Below are 21,650 nucleotides of genomic sequence, written 5' to 3'. Positions count from 1 at the left end.
ACAATTTGAATGTGAATCTTTATTCTGAAGAGAGAATTTTATATTATTTAAGATTATTTAAACCATGAAGCTGTTTGATAAACTTGTAGATTGCAGCAACATAGATGCATTTATGTGTTCTCGTCTCTGTGTGTCTGTCCATCTTCATGCTTTGGTTACATCACAAATCTTCAGGTCTAAACACAAGATATTATGAAACAGTAAATATGTCATACAGGTTGGTTGGCGTAAATGTTTCACTTCTACATTTCTCTAAACTGCATTGTGAACTTTCATTGTTACATTACCTCAGTGTTCACCTTAGCCTGTCCAATTTTCTTCATTACCTAAAGAAAAGGATAAACACAATATTATTGTGGGTACTGTGGGTAAACTTATCAGGGTAATATATTACTTAATAAAATGCAGAATTGATCTTTGATAAAACACATTCAGATGTCCAGTGTGACTACAGCTCTGTCATTAATGTGTGAAGTGAAAACAGACTAACATGTACTCACATTTTTTATGTATATTTATCTTCCCATCAGAGCATGTTCCCTTCACATAATCTGATCTTTTCCAATCTCCAGCATTCCATCCCTTATTACATTTAAATGAAATCTCTCCATCACTGTGCTTCACGTAGTTAACTCTGATGGGTTGTATATTGTAATCAGTATAAATCTCAGGTGTTAGTTTGCATGGCTCTAAGAGAGGAACAAACTGATTTAAAGATACTGAATAAAACTTTATAACGGGATTAAGAATAATTTAGTATTGGATGACTTACTCAGACATTTTGGAGGGGTGTCCCATCTCCCATCTCTACACCTGTAATGTTTTCTCTGTTCATTCAGCACATAGTAGTATTGGCAAGAGTATTGTACCTCCATGATGACCTCACCGGTCATATCCTTAGTGATAAAATCTCCATCTTCAATTTCAGGTGGTGGAGGACAAATGCTGCCTAATGAAATCACAGTATCAAACATTGTACATAAATTACAATATACAACATAAATTGATTTTAAATTGAACCAACAGATTATACATACAATAAACTAAACAATGATACAAATTTAAAACCAAAATCCTGGAGACCCACTATCGGAGTTTGGTGATGGGGGTTGAAAGGGTGTTGTGGTGGTTGAGAAAATAACAAACTTTGGTGGAATGAGATTGTTTGTGTTTGGTGTGAACCCAGCATTAGACGTCATTTTATATATTAAGCTCATAAATAATGCAACAGGCACAAATCTCTTAAAACGTAGATGCAGATTCCTTCACGGAGTAATAACTCAGCAGGGCAAACATTTTAAATAAAGTTTGAAAGAGTACGTAAGTGTCGTCTGTTTATAGCACCGTGTAAGGTTTTTACTCTTGTCAATTATATTTCGGCTTAAAAAATATTGTGTTCACTTGTAAAAAACTTGTAAACATCATAAACCTTTGTTAATCACAGAGCTTATTTTGGGCGATATTCCAAAAGTCTATGGGAAAATGTTCAGGCTTTCGATCGAGGGAACCAGCGCTGCACTTACTTCCAAGTTTTCCTGCAATAATACGTCATCTCTGAGGTTCTGGATTAGTTAGCATAAAGTTTTTTTATTTATATGGATGTATGATGCATATTGAAAACACTGATCACAATACGGGAAATATAAGAAATAAACAATACATATTTTAATCGGATGTGTCTGCAGAACACAACACACTTCAAATGCTTTCTTTCCCCATCGGTTCAGGACTTTTGAAGGAAAAATACCAAAACGAGAGGATGGCGGGAGTTGGGTGTGAAAAACAGGAGACTCCCGGCCACAATGGGAGTGTTGACGTGTATGGTTTGCATCCTTGATAAGTAAATGTGTTTGTAAGATGTTGTGTTAACTAACTTGTGCAGCCAATCGTTCCATTCCATTTTTCATCTCTACAAGTCAAAGATCCTCCTGGAATTTTGTCATATGGTTTATTGCACTTGTATCTCAAAGTTTCAAAGTTGTTGAATAGATTTTTCTCATCTAACAGGGTCACATACTGCAAGTTCTTTGTTGGTTTGGTACACTGAGCTTTTCCTGTAATGAAAATGTAGTTTTTGACCAATGTAACATGTAAAAAGATTTACAGACATTAACATTTAAAAAGCAATGCATGTATGTACAGTATTACATCTCTATACATTTCTTTATACAAATGAAATTGAAATTCGTGGCAAAGGTTTTTGTGAATTTTACTCACGAATGCATTCTGGGTAAATCCAAGTTTGTCCATCACACTTAGCGATGGTCTCTCCTATAGATTCATAGCCATCATCACACTCATAGCGTACTGTGTCTCTGTGAGAATATTTCCTCTCATCTTGTGTTTCATCAATAAGTTTGCAATTGTTTACCGTCAGAAGAGGCTTTAAACAAACAGTTGGTGATCTCTCTAAAAAAAGTTTTATGCAAACATTATTTTGACTGATATTTTTATTTATATTTGAGAGAAAGGATTGAAACGCTTTCTCACATTTTTATAGTGCTGTTAATCTATGTAAATATTTCCTACTATAGTGGCTATTTGACTATTTGAAGAGATGCCAACCCCTCTGAAAGCTCACCTTCACACTTTGGTGCTTCGTCCCAAGCTGTTTTGTGGCAAGAAACTCTGCTATTCCCCTTTATTGTGAAATGTGTTTGACATCTGTAGATTACATGGGATCCATATGAATACCATTCTTGAGGTTTAGAGATGATGACTGCGTTTTCAACTTTTGGAGGACTGACACAACCCTCTTCATCCACTTGAAAAAGATAAAAACACAGGGTCTGACATACTATGACTTTTTTTGCAATCGGCCGTATGATGTTCGTAGAGCAGGCAGAAAATCCCATAGACTTAACATTGCACCAAACTTTGAGTCAAAGCTCTGTGTGAGGATTTCGTAGAAACATGTGGGCTGCCACAATAAAAGCCGCTGGCAAACTCTGTAAAATGACACAATAAAAATCTACTGTAGGTTGTACCCCTGTGTCATAGAGACATTAGCAGCTGCAAATCCACTCCCTAGCAACCAAACAGAGTTCCCTAGACACAGTTTAGCAACACCCACATCTCTTTTTCTGAACATTGTGGAGACATGGGGTTTGCTCTAATTTGTTCACTAATTTTAGCATCATGCTATATCATGGTAGTATCATGCTAGCATCATGTGAAAACATGTTAGCTTTATGCTTTAGACACTATCATTGATGTAATCTTGTTTACTACATGTTTAATCAGTTTAACACAATGTTAACATGTGGTATCTTTATGCTTAAACAGTTTTTCAAACTTAACATTTTTAAAGCTTAATTTGTAGCTAATTTTAAACTATTATTAAACTAACTCTATGGGCAAAGCTTTGTCTAGCCAACATAAGGTTTGCCTACAAAATACATTATTTATTGCTACTTGTGTGCCAGTTTATATATTAAAGATGCTCAAATCTAATTGTTGTCCTTACTTACAAATTATTCGTTAACTTTACTCAGTTGTCAAAATGTATACATTTAACTAGTTTTTTAAAGTTACGAGTACTTGCAGGGGACATAAGACGACCTACTTTTCGCCTTTAGTATATTTTACTCAAATCAAGCAAGTAGCGGCATCAAAGCAATTACTTTACTACACCAGCGAGAGGCAGTGGAGAGCAGATCCTGCCTGTACGCAGAAAAGATTCCCAGCATGCTTTGCGCCAGACTGCATTTGGAGAGTACATTTTTAAAAATATGATTATTTTATGTTTTTAGTAAAGTTAAAGACTTGATAGTGTTTAATATTCACTTCTCTTAGATATTTAGAAGATTTTGACATATTTTTCAGTGGTTACCACAGTTTAGAAGATATGTGCATGTGATTAGGGTCTGCGAAGCTCATGTGATTTTTTTACCAATGAGCATAGTCTATGCATACAGTTCTGAGATCGGTCTCCTCTTGCTCATTTTGTGTTGCACAAATCAAGGTGTTTAATTTATGCATTTTTAGAATAATATTTATGTGAACTGTAGTAAAATTTAATCTAGCTATACAGTATTCAGAATTTAGTACTGCAAACTTGTCCGGGTTTACAGTGCAATAAATCCAATGGAAATTCTTAAATTGGTAATAATAGTTCATTCTGAGTACTCCACACTAAGTCAAGAGTACATCTGAACTAATATTTTTAGTTACTTGAACTCAACAATACCATTTCATTTTACTTAGTTTTTTTAAGGCACTCGGTCTGCATGCTTTTTTAAGTAAGATCAACTAATTAGATTTTACAGTGTTGGTTTCTCCCGTCTACTGTTGACACATTACCTTGAGTTTTGTGATGGTTTGAATCATGAAGCACATACAATTTCTGCAGATTGTCCAGCGTTTCTTTCCTTTAGATATCAGTGTTGAACACTAGGCAAAAAATACATTCTTCCTCTGTAAGCCCAACATTCAAAAGACACTCACGGATACATCTCGGCTCATTTGACCAACGGCCATTGATGCATGTTGCTGCTCCCCACCATTTCCCAGTTAATGGTTTATAACCCGTGTTGCATGAATAAAAGATAGTGTCCTCTGTAGAGGGATCTCTGTCTATGTACCCATTTTCCAAGATTGGTGTTGTGCAAGAACCTTCCTTTTCTGTGAAGTACATAAATACAGTCACATTATTATCAATACGCAGATGTTGATGGTGTTTAGATGAATGATGATAACATGACCTACCAACGCAGTTCTGTTTGTTTATCCATGTGCCTGCAGAATTACAGGTGATTTCTATGAGTCGCTCGGGTTCAAATCCTGGATGACATTTGTATTGTATTCTTGTATTGACATCGTAGTTAGTGCGTTTACGACTCACAATCTGTGCATTTGGGATGTTTGGTGCTTCACAGGTATTGTCTGGAAAACACATTTGTCACATTATTATAATGTAAATGATTTGATGTATTAATAGTGTTCACAGATTAATAAACAGATAGCGAGAGTTGATAGAAAGACACACTGTACCAGCACACAGTGGATCTGGTTTCCAACCATCTCTTGTACATGTGGCCTCGGCTGCCATTTGACGATATTCAGACAAACACCTGTAAGATCTTGTCACATCCAATTTCATATTGCCGTAGAAATAGTAACTTGCAGAATAAAGACGACTGTCACGTGGAATTACACATCTAATCTCTGAAAGAAGATGAATTGTTGAATAAAACAAGAAGTTAAGTTATAAATCCAAAAAAGGTTTCTCTGTATGCTCACCCTCACAAGTAGGATTGTTGTCCCATTGCCCATCATTCTGACATTTAAATGTTTGTGTGCTTTCTTTTGTCCAGAATATCCTGAATCTTTCAGAGCAGATAATTTGCACAGTTTCTCCAGCTCGAAAGAAAGTTTTTCCCTCGGGTTCAATTGCTTTTATTCCATATTTTATTTCCTTGAGTTCACAGGTTATTTCTGATAATAAGTATAAAAAAGGGGTCAAGCTTATATGACTTTAACTGAATGTTGTAACTATTTGTTACATCACATAGTAATATTCAGGGGTCAAGGTGAAATTAGGCCGAAGATCTAACACCTTTGTGCTTCTCTGTTTTTAGGACATATTTGACTGTGGCACTGTTGACTTTGTATGACACATGCAAAATGATTATAATAATAAGAAACTAACAATTTGATCAAATAAATATGAATAGATTCTTTTAAAATTCTTCGGTCTCTGATTTGTCTTGTACTGTAAGAGGAGAATTTGACTGTACACAGATTTTAAACGTAATATAAAAAATATTATTACTGCAAAATATCACTTTGTTTTCATTTCCATGGATTATTCTGAATACTTTATTCTTATTAACAGTGGAGCATCACCTTCACACTCCGGCTTTAGACTCCAGCCATTCTCTGTGCATCTTGGTGTTCCCTGTCTGGGTTTGTATCCCCTATCACATTTGTATTCTAGCGTGTCATCTTTCTTGTACACTTTGAGTAACTCAACAGTCCCATGTGGTATGTCAGGTACTGTGCATGTTTTCTCTGAATGAAGTTGAACAGATGCATCGTTATTTTGAAAAAAAAAGGTGCATACATATTTGATGTTGAATACAAAGAAGATATTAAACTAACCTATACAAAGAAAGGTAAACAGGTTTGAAAAAACTCTGCGTTAAGTAAATGATGACCGAATTTTTATTTTTGGGTGAACTGTGTCTATAAACCCAGTCTGTGAAACCAGCTCAAGTGCTTTAGGGATCAAAAAAGTAATTTCAATAAGTCAACATACTGCTATGGTAAATAAGGTCAAACAGTATCAGTCATAGGTTTTTGACATGATTTGAACATTTAGCATAATTTATAACATTAACTGCAGCTGTTCACATATGAAAAATCAGCAACTTTTTTTTATTTTGTGTTTTCATAATTTAGTTAAAATGTCCACATTTCTAGTTTTCTCTACTGGTTTAATTTTGTCTGTCTATCTTTATATGTCAGCAAATAATGATCATAAATAAAGCATTTACCTAAACAATCAATTGATATTTTCTGTGTCAATTAAACAAATTCATGCAGCGGTTTCTAAATTGTCTGAAAGGTCAAACATGTTTTTTACAGATTCTAATAATTTCTCATGAATACATTTTAATCGTCATATTTAAGTAAACATTTTACTACCTGCAGCGTTTGAGGATCCAAGTGCATTTAAACCTAAAATCAAACAGATGATTATTGGATATATCTCCATTTTCCAGCGCTGTGATCTGTCCTGTGGTTCATTGAAGAATGTTCAGTCATGCAAATATTTGACGACCAGTATCTTCAGATAAAAGCAAACACGTGTCAAATGAAATTAAATCACATGGGTGTTTAGGTAAACATAATACACGTATCACAGTTCTCTTCTTCTCCAGGAATAAAAACATTGACTCATACTGAACTTTCTCCTCAGTGTTGTTCCTCCCCATAATGTCCTAATGTCCCCTGTAATCCCACATCTTTCAGATGCTTAATACTCTCTCTTTTTGTGATGTGTTTTTATTCAACACAGCAAAGTTAGAATCCCTTGTTTTTCTGCCATTCATTCTAACATTTAGGTGATCTTATGACATAATGTTTCCACCTGACCCGATAACAAAAACTCCATCACACACAGTCATGGCTCACAACAGTGTATTTAATATCATGTTTTGGTCAAAGATATTCAATTCTCTCTCATACAGTATCTGATCATATCTGGGTCATTTTCACACTTAAATTGATTATGAGGGAGCGACGAAAATGAATCTTTTAGCTCTAAAGCTCACGTGTGTACATAAAATGGAAAGTTGCTCAATGATGGAGAAAAGCGCTAACTCCCTGTAATGTGTTTCTTAAAAAATAATAAACTGTCAATTTAAGAAAGATTATATGAAATCATTCAACTATATGTTAAGCGTGTACACTAAGGAAACAGTGGTTATAAATGTGTTTGTGTGCTATTGTCACTGTGTGTTTGTCCATCTTCATGCTTTGGTAACATCAGAAATCTGAAGGTATTAACACATAAGATGTATTAACAGCTTCACAATCTTCTAAATCACTGCACATTAAAATCTCAATAGAAATAGACATTCAGATTTTTTTTTTTTTAACAATATTTGCCTTTACATCAAAATGTTGATGAAATTAGTAATTATTCTATACAAAATTTGATAAAAGAAATGAAATCTTTGATAAGGATGTCATGTTTTTTTTTATCATTTGAATTTTCTGTGCATTAAATAATAGAACAATATTCAACAACTTTCTCTAAAATGAATTGTGAACATTCATACTTGCATCACCTCAGTGTGTCCACGTGAGTTTATTTTGTCTAATGTCTTTTGTCACCTAAAGAAAAGAAAAAATAAATTGTGTCTATAAACAATATTATAAAATGACAAGGTTTCAAAACACTTTTAGAGTTAAATGTGATCACTTGAGTAAACTATTAACTGCTTCTTCTCCTGATTGAAACTCATGTGAGGAGAAGAGTTTGAGATTCTCTGAATGATCTGTCTTTATAAATCTTCCTCTTAGAGTACATGCATGAGATAAAACTGTGTTTAAGACATTTGTAACACATTCAGATGTGAACTTTGAGTGTAAGAACACTGTGTTTAGTATAAAGAGACTAACATGTACTCACATTTATTATCAACTTTTATCTTCCCATCAGAGCACGACACCACATCTGTGTATTTTCCTCTCAAAACTCCAAACGTCCATTGATTCTTACAATCATGTTAAACGCTTTCACCGTGTCTTACATATTTTCTTTGCAGAGGTTGTATGTTGTACTCCTCATAAATCTCTGGTGTCAATTCGCAAGGCTCTTCGAGAGACAACGTCTAACTGATGAAAGTTGCAATGAGCGATTTCTGTTAAAAACTAAATTAACACGCAAGCAAACAATCAAACAATTTTGTGAGTGTATGCTAGATGTCTAAAAGTCGGACTTGGGGTATATTCTCATATCATCTTTAGTTATTTGTTCATTTGCATTATTATTTTGCTTGGCCCTTGAAAAACTTCCCAGATGTGTTTAGATGAAATTCAGGCTCATTTGGTATTAGATGACTTACTCGGACCCTCTGGAGGCGTCTCCAATCTCCCATCCTGACACCTGTAAAAGAGTATGAAACCTTGGTGATGATTTCATCAATCATGTGCTCAATGTTATAATCTCCATCTTCGATTAAAGGTGGTGGAGGACAAATGCAGCCTTAACAAATAACAAACGGATGTTCGTCCAATTTGAACTGTTTTCTACAGTTCATAAATAGAATATTGATACACTTACCTTTTGTTACCTTCTTCTGAAATGAAATGTAGAATTTGTTGAATAAATATTACCTGTAAAAGATCATCTTGTAAAATATGTACTTTTAAAGTGAGATTGAAAGTGTACTTTTACTCTTGAGTATATTTCTAAAGGTTTATTTCAAGGTTGTTGTCTCTTTTTACTGGGGGATTCCCAATTGATTGATTCTTTTACAGCATTTATTGAACAATTGGCAAAACCCTTGGAATAGGTTCACGAATCAGTTCAAATGTTTTGTTCAGTTCTCAGACCGATCTGAATCGGCGGGTAACTCACTCCTAGCAGCGGGAAACTTATGATCACGCAGAACACAAAGAGCGTTGCATGAAATGGATATAAATCTTTACGGTGCTTCATGCATTCTGACTTCTTTGCAATGTTAAACGTGCTGTCTTCTCATGCTTAACATGGTCAAATAGTCAAAAAACAAGTTGGGCGTATTACATAGTATATTGCTGTATCTATCTTTTATAAATGTGATCAAACTAAATACTCTTCAAGATACGAAGTATGCAATACTACTCTATAGGTACTCAAGATTAATATGAGATTGGCAGAAACCCTGTGTGAGTTACCTTTGCTTTAACAGCAGTGTAAACGCAAAACTCTGGATGGGTTCACTTTAGTTTGACTTTATTATTCTGAATAGGTTGTTTAGGTTACATTGACAGTGGGACTAGATGAAATTTACAGAAATGCTCGTCTCTTCTGTGTTTGTCTATTCTTTAGTCTCTGTATGTATATTGTAAAGATATCTGTTCATGATCATAAGAATAAGAAAAATATGAATAAATATAATATGAAAATATTGGCAATAATATATATTTTTTGAATACTATATAGTCAGATCGAAAGTAACTGAGTTATCAGCTTCTTGAATAGTTTTCATTGCATGCGTTTTTACTCGAGTGAAACAGCGACTTTTACTTTTAAGTCTTGAGTATTTCTCTAGTTACCTCTTCTTTTACTTGAGTAAAGGTGTTGGCTACTCTACCCACCTCTGCCGATCACACTCCTACTCAAACAATATTGCATGAGTACATCTTCAAGGTATTCGTTTATGGGTTGATTCAGATATACATAATTTTGTTGGTTTTATAGTGTTAAAAACTGTTAAAAACTTCAGGACCAGCGTTTTGCTATGTTGTCTGAAGTGGTCTATGTGTGTAATATGTTTGTAAATTAGTTGATAGTGATTAGTGATATATTTTTTTAAATTCGTTTATAGTTAAAATGGAAATTCACAGCAAAGGTTTTTGTGAATTTGACTCACTAATGCATTCTGGGTAAATCCAGGATTGTGTGTCACACTTAGAGATGGTCTCTCCCATTGATGCATAGCCATCATCACACTCATAGCGTACTGTGTCTCCATGTGAATATTTTCTCTCATCTTTGGTTAACATGAATTTGGAATTGCTTACTGTCAGAAGAGGCTGTGAACAGACCGCTACAATAAACGGGAAAATAAACAAGATAAAAACCAGAGTGAATGAAATTTTTCTCCGTCTCCTCCTGACACTCACGCTTGCTTTCAGTGCAGAGAATGACAAGTTCTGAAAGTTTCCGAAGATTAGTCGAATTAGGCTCCTCCTATCGAAGCATTGAATCTTCGACTATTGGGGTCAGAATTGTTTTTAATAAAAAATACTCCACTGAAAAAAAGTAGACGCACTTTTTGGGCCGCAACAATGCCTACAGTTAGCTGCTGCTGATAACACTGATCTATCCCAAAATAGCCAGGCTGTGGTCAGGTTGAATGTTAGTTCCATAAACCTTTGAAAACAATTCAAATGTCATACCAGAAGTCATGTAGAACAGGACAAAACCAAAATAAATGTGCTAGTGTCCCCTCCGCCTTATTCAACCGTTCACATTGAGAGGACATGGTGAGAACCATTTAGTTTAGTCTAGTTTTGAAATACTGAAGGCGATGAACAGCACAACAACTTTAATACTTGATAGTCTATTTGAGATGTATTCTGTATATATCTATGTAGACTTTTAAAATAGTTGTATATATGATTGTTTATTTGTCATTGGTCGATGTAACTTTTGTATGTGTGCACTTGAAACACTGTTTAAAGGTACAGTGTGTAGAATTTTGAAGGATTTATTTACCAAAATGTAATATACAATACAAAACTAGGTTGTAAATGGTGGAGAAATACCTTACAAAATGAACCAAAATGTTTATATTACCTTATAAGGAGCCATTTTATGTATATACATCGCGGGCACACCCTTACATGTAATATATCAAATTGCAAAGCCACGTTTCTATAGTAGCACTACATGGACAAACTAAGCGCGTTTCGTAAAACGAAGGATGCAAGGGACTATGTTCTTCTTCTCCTGCTGCGTTTCGGATGCAGCTTCCAAAGCCACGACATAGAAGGATTAGCAGAATAAGAGGAAGAACAATAACACACTTACTTGTCGTGTTTTATATTAGAAATAGAAACGATTATTTCTTATTTGTGCTAATGGCGGACCACACATACTCTGCACAAGAGCCGACAGAGCGTCAATCTGTGTCGTCAAAAAGAGAAAATACGATGCAGCAAGGCGAAGTCGAGACAAAAAACGACAGAAAACCTGAATAAACATCAGCGTGGCTTTTGCCAAATGGAGGGCACTGAAGCAGGAAAAGGGTTTGCTAAGCGATGTCGAAGTTACCAGTCTTCTGCTGGACCGGTAAGTTTGTCTAATTTCCGCTATATAAGTGAAATGTTTGTTTGATAGCTTTAGCTAATAGATGAGCTGATCATCAAGAGAAGTTGCGTTTTTCCTTGAAAAAAACCCTACCTCTCCGCCCTCTCCCTCTTCTTCTCCCTCTTACAACCTGTGTTAAGTCCTCTGATTGACTCTGTGATGATCTGAAAAACGTCTGATTTTCGTGGTTAGATTACAAGCCTTTAGCATTAGCAACGGTTTCAATAGGCTGTAAATTATGAAAGAAGTTACCGTGCCAAAAAATGCTGTGCAAAATAAGCGAATAAATCACAGACACATAGTTAAACAAGTAACAATAATATTCACTGTAACGATTAGAGTAAATGATGAATTAAGTAAATTTTATTTATTTTTCTTTGTAAATAAGCCTCGTCACTTGACTTGCAAAGGTTACTCTCGGCTGTCTCAGACGACGACATCTCTGTCCTGTGTCCGTAACTTCAGTCTGTTGTTCGCCTGTGAGACGTAGATTGCAATTATCAACTCCACCGATAATGGCTGCAATCATTTGACAACAACATCAGCAAGTATGGCTTCCAATGTCACGCAAGAACTATGATATCACGTATCACTTCTCGCGTACGCTTTGTTGTGAAACATTGTTTGTTGACCAGACAGTTGTCCGCAACTCTGACCTATTATAAAGTCATTCAGTGAGGAATCTCCTGTCGCCGATCAATCGTTCAATGTGAACACTGCAGCAACTGAATGCTCCACACATAGTCATCCAGTGTGAAAAGAGCAGTGATGAAAAGACTTTGAAAATCGCTCAATGTGAACTCAGCAAAATTATATGTTGTAAATAAAAGTAGAAAATGACTAAATGATAAACCAAACCACTGCAACAGTTTGAATGTGAATCTTTATTCTGAAGTGAGAATTTTATATTATTTAAGATTATTTGAAACCATGAAGCTGTTTGATAAACATGTAGATTGCAGCAACATAGATGCATTTATGTGTTCTCGTCTCTGTGTGTCTGTCCATCTTCATGCTTTGGTTAGATCAGAAATCTTCAGGTCTAAACACAAGATATTATGAAACAGTAAATATGTCATACAGGTTGGTTGGCATAAATGTTTCACTTCTACATTTCTCTAAACTGCATTGTGAACTTTCATTGTTACATTACCTCAGTGTTCCACTTAGTCTATCCAAATATATTTTCTGTATGACCTAAAGAAAAGGATAAACACAATATTATTGTGGGTACTGTGGGTAAACTTATCAGGGTAATATATTACTTAATAAAATGCAGAATTGATCTTTAATAAAACACATTCAGATGTCCAGTGTGACTACAGCTCTGTCATTAATGTGTGAAGTGAAAACAGACTAACATGTACTCACATTTCTTATGTATATTTATGTTCCCTTCAGAGCATGTTCCCTTTGCATAATCTGATTTTCTGACACCTCCAGAATTCCATCCCTCATTACATTTAAATGAAATCTCTCGATCACTGTGCTTCACGTAGTTATCTCTGATGGGTTGTATATTGGAATCAGTATAAATCTCAGGTGTAAGTTTGCATGGCTCTAAGAGAGGAACAAACTGATTTAAAGATACTGAATAAAACTTTATAACGGGATTGATAATAATTTAGTATTGGATGACTTACTCAGACATTTTGGAGGGGTTTCCCATCTCCCATCTCTACACCTGTAATGTTTTCTCTGTTCATTCAGCACATAGTAAGATTGGCAAGAGTATGTTACCTCCATGATGACCTCACCGGTCATATCCTTAGTGATAAAATCTCCATTTTCAATTTCAGGTGGTGGAGGACAAATGCTGCCTAATGAAATCACAGTATCAAACATACAACATAAATTGATTTTAAATTGAACCAACAGATTATACATACAATAAACTAAACAATGATACAAATTTAAAACCAAAATCCTGGAGACCCATGATCGGGTTTAGGTGATGGGGGTTGAAAGGGTGCTGTGGTGGTTGAGAAAATAACAAACTTTTGGTGGAACGAGATTGTTTGTGTTTGGTGTGAACCCAGCATTAGACGTCATTTTATATATTAAGCTTATAAATAATGCAACAGGCACAAATCTCTTAAAACGTAGATGCAGATTCCTTCACGGAGTAATAACTCAGCAGGGCAAACATTTTAAATAAAGTTTGAAAGAGTACGTAAGTGTCGTCTGTTTATAGCACCGTGTAAGGTTTTTACTCTTGTCAATTATATTGCGGCTTAAAAAATATTGTGTTCACTTGTAAAGAAATTTGTAAAAAACTTGTAAACATCATAAACCTTTGTTAATCACAGAGCTTATTTTGGGCGATATTCCAAAAGTCTATGGGAAAATGTTCAGGCTTTCGATCGAGGGAACCAGCGCTGCACTTACTTCCAAGTTTTCCTGCAATAATACGTCATCTCTGAGGTTCTGGATTAGTTAGCATAAAGTTTTTTTATTTATATGGATGGATGATGCATATTGAAAACACTGATCACAATACGGGAAATATAAGAAATAAACAATACATATTTTAGTCGGATATTCTTGTCATATTTTTATGTTCCAGATTGCCATTGTTTACTACTTGAAGAGGTCATAAATGCAAGGTCACCTTCACATATGGGTGCTTTGTCCCAAGTTGAATTGCGGCAAAAAACGTTGCTATTCCCGTTTATTGTGAAATGTCTGTGACATTTGTAGGTCACATGAGATGTAGGTGAATACCGTTCTTGAGGTTTAGAGGTGATCACAGCGTTTTCCACTCTTTCAGGACTGACACATCCCTCCTCATCCACTAGAAAAAGGCACAAATCACACCGTCATTAGTATGACATTTAAATATAATCATTTTTGCAACATGACTTCCAAATGTAGTAAATTTGCATTTAGCCAAACATAAATTTAAACTCTATCTTTACATTGTTAATACTTAGGAAATGGGTTTACCTTTACAGGTTGGTGTCTCCCATATACCGTTTTCACATTTGATTAATTTGTTTGATGATTTGTATCCTGGATCACAAATGATTTCTGCAGATCGTCCAGCGTTTGTTTCATTTAGACGGCCGTGTTGAACAATTGGCAAAGCACCACATTCCTTATCCTCTGTAATCCCAACATACACATTTTCATAACACACACATTTCACTGAATAAAATTATTCTTCAGTTTTAGTAGATACTACCCATGCAAATCAGTTAAATGTTACTTAAATATATTAGGTAACAAAGTAAACCAAATGTAAACTTACTGAATCTACTCAAAAAAATTGAGGTAACAATTTGCATTCAATTAGACGAAGTAGATTTTATTCTGTATATTTTTAAGGAAAGAGTACCTAAATTTATCAGCTAAAGTCATGACACACTAAAAGAAATTAGATAAAGTCTACCCCAATATTCTCAATATTGACTTTCAATAAGTGTGCATATAGTTTACTTTTCTACATAATACATATAAGTAAAATTTAACTGATTTGTATGGACAGTATTTACTAATCCTAACTAAATAAAATTGTACTTCTGGGCTGTGAAATCTGATTCAGTAAAAACACTCACGGATACATCGCGTCTGATTTAACCAACGGCCATTGACGCATGTTAATGCTCCCCACCATTTCCCAGTTAATGGTTTATAACCCGTGTTGCATGAATAAAAGATAGTGTCCTCTGTAGGGGGATCTCTGTCTATGTACCCGTTTTCCAAGACTGGTGTTGTGCAAGAACCTTCCTTTACTGTGAAGTACATAAATACAGTCACATTATTATCAATACGCAGATGTTGATGTTGTTTAGATGAATGATTATATGACGTACCAACGCAGTTCTGTTTGTTTATCCATGTGCCTGCAGAATTACAGGTGATTTCTATGAGTCGCTCGGGCTCGAATCCTGGATGACATTTGTATTGTATTCTTGTATTGACATCGTAGTTAGTGCGTTCAGGACTCACAATCTGTGCATTTGGGATGCTTGGAGCTTCACAGGTAATGTCTGGAAAACACATTTATCGCATTATTATAATGTAAATGATTTGATGTATTAATAGTGTTCACAGATTAATTAACAGATAGAGTTGATAGAAAGACACACTGTACCAGCACACAGTGGATCTGGTTTCCAACCATCTCTTGTACATGTGGCCACGGCTGCCATTTGACGATATCCAGACAAACACCTGTAAGATCTTCTCACATCCAATTTCATATTGCCGTAGAACGAGTCACTTGCATAATAAAGACGACTGTCGCGTGGAATTTCACATCTAATCTCTGAAAGAAGATGAATTGTTATTCAAGAGTTGACTTAAACAAGGAGTTAAGCAATAAATCCTTAAAAGGTTTCTCTGTGTGCTCACCCTCACAAGTAGGATTGTTGTCCCATTGCCCATCATTTTGACATTTAAATGTTTGTGTGCTTTCTTTTGTCCAGAATATCCTGAATCTTTCAGAGCAGATAATTTTCACAGTTTCTCCAGCTCGAAAGAAAGTTTTTCCCTCGGGTTCAATTGCTTGTATTCCATATTTTGTTTCCTTGAGTTCACAGGTTATTTCTGTTAAAACAAGTATAAAAAAGGTCTCAAGCTTAAATGAATGCAACTGAATGTTGTAACTATTTGTTACATCACATATTAATATTCAGAGATCAAGGTGAAATAAGGCCGAAGGTCTACCACCTTTGTGCTTCTCTGTTTTTAGGACATATTTGACTGTGGCATTGTTGATGCTGTGTTGGATCTTCATATGACTTACACAAGCAAAATAGCATAAAACAGCAAACTAACAATTTAATAAAATATATATGCATAGATGCTTTTAAAATCCTACAGTCTCTGATTTATCTTGTACTGTAAGAGATGGATTTGACTATACTTAGATTTTAAACGTAATATTAAAACTAAAATTACTGCAAAATATAACTTTGAAGCCTTTTTTTCTTCATTTCCATAGAATCTTACGAATTCTTTATTCTTATTAAAAGTGGAGCATCACCTTCACACTCTGGCTTCAGACTCCATCCGAACTTGTTGCATCTTGGTGTTCCCTGTCTGGGTTTGTATCCCCTATCACATTTGTATTCTAGCGTGTCATCTTTCTTGTACACTTTGTCTAACTCAACAGTCCCATGTGGTATGTCAGGTACTGTGCATGTTATCTCTGAATGAAGTGGAACAAATGCATCATTATTTTGAATAAAGCCTGAATAAATATTTGATAGATATGTTGAATTCAAAGAAGAGATGAAATGAACCTATACACTTCGGAGGAGGTTGACTCCATTCGCCTTTCTCATTGCAATGAATGTGCTTTTCCTCTCGATCTATCTTTTTGTTCGGAGACACGCATTCAAAATTAATATAATCATTGTACGTTGCATCTTCTGTGTTGCCCGATATTGTTAATTCTTCATCTTCGGAGATCGATGGGCATTTCACCGCTAGGAGAAAATTCGGCATTGGTTTAGCAAAGATTGTTGTGAATATGAATACATAAGTCAAACCTGTTGATGGCACTCCGTTGACAGGAATCGTTAAGGATTGTGATCATAATAAATAAATAGATAAATAAAATTAGGCTGTTAACATATGGACCTCAGAAATGTCCCTTATTGAGAAGCACAATAAGAGCAACAGACGTGTTGGCCTGATAAAGGTTTGCCTGAAATAGTAAAAAAAAACTTGAAAACTTTGAAATTCGACAGTAAGATGAACAATAACGTTGACAGATGATGGTAACATATTTGTAAATATAAGTGTTTACATGTTACATAATGTTATCATGATGCTAACATGTGAAACATAATTCGCTATTTGCACAAGATGAAGCCAGCAAACTTTTCGAATGCCAGTGTAGGCGGACTATTTTCCGGTCGTGTTCCGTCTGTCTACATACTTTGAAGGAGTTAGATACAGAGATTAGTCTCAGCATAGTAAAAACAATAATATTAGTAAACTAAACGAATGAAAAACATAATGAAGTAACATAATAAATAACACCTACCCTCACAAACAGGGACAATATTATCCCACCCATTGACCCTGCAAGTTCGCTGAGAAATTCGGTTTGCCATTTCATACCTAAGAACACCAAAAAAATCAAGCGTTTATGCGTCAAACCGAGGATAACAGAAAGAGAAAGGGAAGAATGAAAACGAAATAGATTTTTGCATCAAGCACATTTACCCTTTCTTGCAGGTGTATTGTACTGTTGCTCCAAAAACAAACTCTGTGTTCCCCTCTAGGAGACTAAAATCGCCGTTTGGTGTGTCCTCGGGATGACCGCATTTTTTCTCTGCAGACAAAGTTCACTCTTTATGATAAAATGTTACTTGTAGAATTGGAGTTTATAATGAAATTTCTTATATGGTCATTGTATTGAAAGTTGTCTTACTTGCGCATTGATCTTGTTTCGTCGCCAGTTGCCATTTACCTCCTTTACATTGATATCTTATCATGCCAGTGTAGCCTTGCATGCAGTTAACTCTCACTTTTTCCTCAGGAGCATAGGTTTCTTGGTCAAGTGGTTCCATGTTTTCCACTGTGATGTCTTTTCGGTGACATTCTGACAGACATAAACGACACAACCTCTGTCATATATTATTAATGAAAAGCTACACGTTTCTTATTTATAAAAGGTTGTGAGAGCATATCATGTCTCTCGTAAGGTTATATTAGCATTGCATCTACTAACTTTTCATTAAAATTATTATAGTTAATAAACAAGGGGTGTAAACTTACTTTGATCTTGTGCAAAAGTAAAAGAAAAAATCCAAAAGGTGAAGCAGATGAGTTTCAAAGAAGCCCTCATTTCTGAGCTTTCCTCACAAATGACCGTTACTTTGTTGATCTTTCTTCTGAAACCTTTCCCCTTTCATGGGGATAAATCACGTTAATGTTTTACCAAAGTAAAAAAATGGCTGTGACTCTTACACCAGAGCTCTCTGTGCACACAGAATAGTTCCTATCAAAGATTTGAAGGTCTGATTCTGCAATACATATTTGTCCTTTGAGTGTCAGCTTTCTTAAAGAGAAGTGAAATTTCGGAGTCAGCATTAATGTTACAATACGACAACAGGAACAAAAGTTTCACAATGTTTTTCAGACAATGCAACGCTTTTTGCTATTGCAAAATGTGTTTCTTGCTGTCACAGAGGAATATCTTTTAGAATGAAGCAATCTATTGAGAAAGAGTTAGAAAGAGTTTGAGGCTAGTGATGTTGCAAAGGGATTTAAAATCCACTATCAGGTTTATCTCTGAGAGCATGATGCGTGTTTACTGGATCGTACAGTTTGAACTTTTGATAAACATTGAAATGGTTAAAACAAAGGTCTTTGACTTCATAAGTAAATGTTTATCTGTAAATGGTTTATGAAAAAATGATATATACCAGCCTATATAGGTCACACCGATCCAACAAACGCAGACTCAGCCATTTTAAAGGAATAATTCAACAAATATGAAAATTCTCTCATTTACTCACCCTCAAGCCATTCCACATGACTTTGTTTCTTTAGCTCAATACAAACAATTTTTCTCTAATGTTTTCTTCTCACAGTATATGGAAGCCAACATGGCAAAGCTTGAAAAAGGCACATCCATCCATTCATAATTAAAAATTTCTCTCACAAGTATTGTTCTGCTTCAGAAAGCATTTATTAACCCAGTGGAGTTGTTTGGATAGTTTAAATGTATATGTGCTTTTTCGAGCTTTGCTATGTTGACTCCCATATAGCATAACACAAAGGTATTATCATGGAAAATTGTTTATTTAATCATCAGAATGATTGTGGTGTTTCCTGTCTTCCATTCTCACACTTCTTTTCTCCTGTAAAGCTGCTTTGAAACAGTGCATATTGTAAAAAGCGCTACATAAATAAAAGTGAACTAAATTGAGAGATAGAAGAGATATCGAACACAAGATAACTTGCTGAAAGAAATAATGAAAGAAAGAAAGAAAGAAAGAAGGAAAAGAATTAGAAAGCTTATTTGAGTGCTATTGCTTTTCACTTCCGGATGAAAAGGGCTGATGAATTGTATGTTATATTTCTATCTGCAAGTTGTTTCGCAATAACACAACATTTTCACTTATCTGTAGGCCGTTGCAGTGCTGTGATCAGATGTTCAGATGTTTACTCCAGCAGGATAACAGGTGTTTGATTATATATTTTTTTAAATGTATAACACCTACTTTTCGAAAACTACAGGTCATTTTCTCTGAACCCTACACTTAAAACCATAACAACGTGCAGAAGTCATATATCATCTACCAAACCAAACACTTGCTATACATGTATAGTTGTTTTACACATTAAGTATTCTTATTTCAGTGTATTCCGCACATGCTTGCATTTTTGAGAAAATTATAACTTTTCGAATCAGCCATTGGTTCTTTTGACAAACTCTTTAGGCGATTTCGTCTTCAGAATTTGTGATGGACAAATTAATTATAAAAACAATTACAGTGTAGTGAGAACATTTAACAAGGGTCCCGCACTATTTAAAGGTCCAGTGTATGAAATTGAGCGACATTTAGTGGTGAGATTGCTGATTAAGTGAAGTTGACGCCATTGTTACTGTTAATTGCTAAAAGTTTATAAATGCACATGCACTGAGAAGGGCACCGACCAATCACAACCGCCTAAGAAGCAGAAGCTCGCTGATATGGTATGGGTTGGATACCTTCACATAAACTCCAAGCGGGGAACCTATCACGACAGACCAGGTCAGTTTTACAAATCAGAGCTTTTCGGAAGCAGGGACTTTATATAGACCGGAAGAAATCCAGTCGTTTTGTTAAAAGAGGGCGACAGTGAACAAGAAATTGAAGTATGTGAAATATGAAGCATCCATGAACGCTCATTTTTAAACTAAAAAAAACATAATCAAACCCTCAAAACCAGCAAAGACTGGGTCCTTAAAACATTTTCGTTGTGCCACCAGTTCACATTGACCTTTATTACACTGTACGTTTACTGTATGCAGTAAATCCTCACTGTTTCCCCATGAGCGTAGATTGATTTGTCAGGTGGTCTCTGTCTTCCACTGTGATGTCTTTTCCATGACATTCTGACACACATAAACGGCACATATGGCAATATATAGTGATGACCTTATGACAGTGGTTCACAACTCTGGCCCGCATGATCCATTTTCCTGCCGAGTTTGTTCCTGTTCCTGAAGTCACTGATTAGCCTCTTCAGGTGTTTTATCAGAGTTGGGCTTAAACTCGGACGGAAAGTAGATCTCGCGGGCCAGAGTTAAGAACCACTGCCATAGGTCAACATTTTTATAAATAAAACCTTAACCCACACCAAACACCAACCCGAACCATAACTTACCTTAAGGTAAATGATTAGTGAAAAACAACGGTCTACCACCTAATCCTGGTTGTAAGATTAGATTTAGCCTTAAAAAACTGTAATCTTATTTCTGATTGGTTGATTTAAATGTTGTCAACATGGTGTTGCCTTAAGGACACTTGTCCTTGACCTTGTGCAAAGGTAAAACGTGAAGCTGATTAGTTTTGAGAAGCCCTCGTTTATGAGCTTACTTCACAAATGCCCTTAACTTTTTTAATGTTTCCCCTTTGCTTGGGGAATAATCAATGTTAATGTTTTGCCAAAGTCCAAAATGTCTGACCCCGCTGAATAAATATTTAGTGCTCTATTTTTCCATTTTTACCGTAAAAGCATGATGCAGTTTACTGGATCTTACAGTTTGAACTTTTGACAAACAATAAAAAACTCTTTGACATCATAAGTAAATGTTTGCCTGTAAATTGTCATGATTCCACCATCATGTCATGTTAATTCTTGGTCTTGCGGTGGAGTCATGGCATAGCCTTGTGTTTTGTGTGAGAAAGACAATGGCTTTGTTTATATATTGGCTTGCCATGTGCTTTCTCGTGTCTCGTCTGTGTTTCCCACCCTATTGTCTCGTTAGCCTTCCCTTAGTGTTTAACACCCATCACCTCTTCCCTGATAATTATCCTTTGTCTGTCTCCCCTTTAAATACTCTTCATGTTTCATTGTCCTGTGCTCGTTCATTGTACTTTGTACTCTGTATCCTTGTGTGTTGTACCGTGTTTGCATTGTGCCTTGTCTTGCGCAAATCCTGTTTTAC

General features: G+C 35.4%; 1 protein-coding gene and 1 long non-coding RNA gene across 3 annotated transcripts; both read right to left on the bottom strand.

Moving 5' to 3' along the window:
• Window positions 1–18,499, bottom strand: LOC130429952 (complement factor H-like). The gene is made up of 28 exons (XM_056758806.1): window positions 18,266–18,499; window positions 17,919–18,089; window positions 17,711–17,819; window positions 17,529–17,605; window positions 16,780–16,965; window positions 16,521–16,685; window positions 15,887–16,081; window positions 15,627–15,800; window positions 15,346–15,522; window positions 15,088–15,264; window positions 14,477–14,635; window positions 14,142–14,324; window positions 13,174–13,350; window positions 12,902–13,090; window positions 10,127–10,265; window positions 8,577–8,617; window positions 5,848–6,012; window positions 5,242–5,436; window positions 4,993–5,166; window positions 4,708–4,884; window positions 4,447–4,623; window positions 2,582–2,764; window positions 2,218–2,409; window positions 1,875–2,054; window positions 773–949; window positions 501–689; window positions 288–326; window positions 1–176 (listed from the first exon to the last, which is right to left on the bottom strand). The coding sequence occupies exons 1-27, from the start codon at window positions 18,333–18,335 to the stop codon at window positions 301–303; spliced, it is 4,224 nt and encodes a 1,407-aa protein (XP_056614784.1). The 5' UTR covers window positions 18,336–18,499; the 3' UTR covers window positions 1–176; window positions 288–300.
• On the bottom strand, window positions 7,130–10,457 carry LOC130429680 (uncharacterized). Of its 2 annotated transcripts, none has more exons than XR_008907658.1 (6): window positions 10,089–10,457; window positions 8,795–8,847; window positions 8,577–8,617; window positions 8,141–8,346; window positions 7,788–7,842; window positions 7,130–7,499 (listed from the first exon to the last, which is right to left on the bottom strand). It is a non-coding gene; the product is annotated as an uncharacterized LOC130429680 (long non-coding RNA). The 2 variants fall into 2 exon arrangements; XR_008907657.1 differs by having other exon boundaries at window positions 7,797–7,842; window positions 10,089–10,444.
• Window positions 18,500–21,650: the final 3,151 nt, after the last annotated feature.

This window comes from Triplophysa dalaica, chromosome 10 (assembly GCF_015846415.1).
Source record: "Triplophysa dalaica isolate WHDGS20190420 chromosome 10, ASM1584641v1, whole genome shotgun sequence".
Taxonomy (NCBI): Eukaryota; Metazoa; Chordata; class Actinopteri; order Cypriniformes; family Nemacheilidae; genus Triplophysa; species Triplophysa dalaica.
This window is presented reverse-complemented; position numbering and strand designations above follow the sequence as displayed.

What these genes read in the sequence shown, in the direction of transcription:
- LOC130429952 (XM_056758806.1), bottom strand. Translation starts at nt 18,335, where the DNA reads ATGAGGGCTTCTTTGAAACTCATCTGCTTCACCTTTTGGATTTTTTCT. An exon ending in ACCTCCTCCGAAGTGTATAG is followed by an intron (nt 16,686 to 16,779) that starts GTTCATTTCATC and finishes CACTTCATTCAG; the next exon opens with AGATAACATGCACAGTACCT. An exon ending in TGGAACGATTGGCTGCACAA is followed by an intron (nt 950 to 1,874) that starts GTTAGTTAACAC and finishes TGATTTCATTAG; the next exon opens with GCAGCATTTGTCCTCCACCA.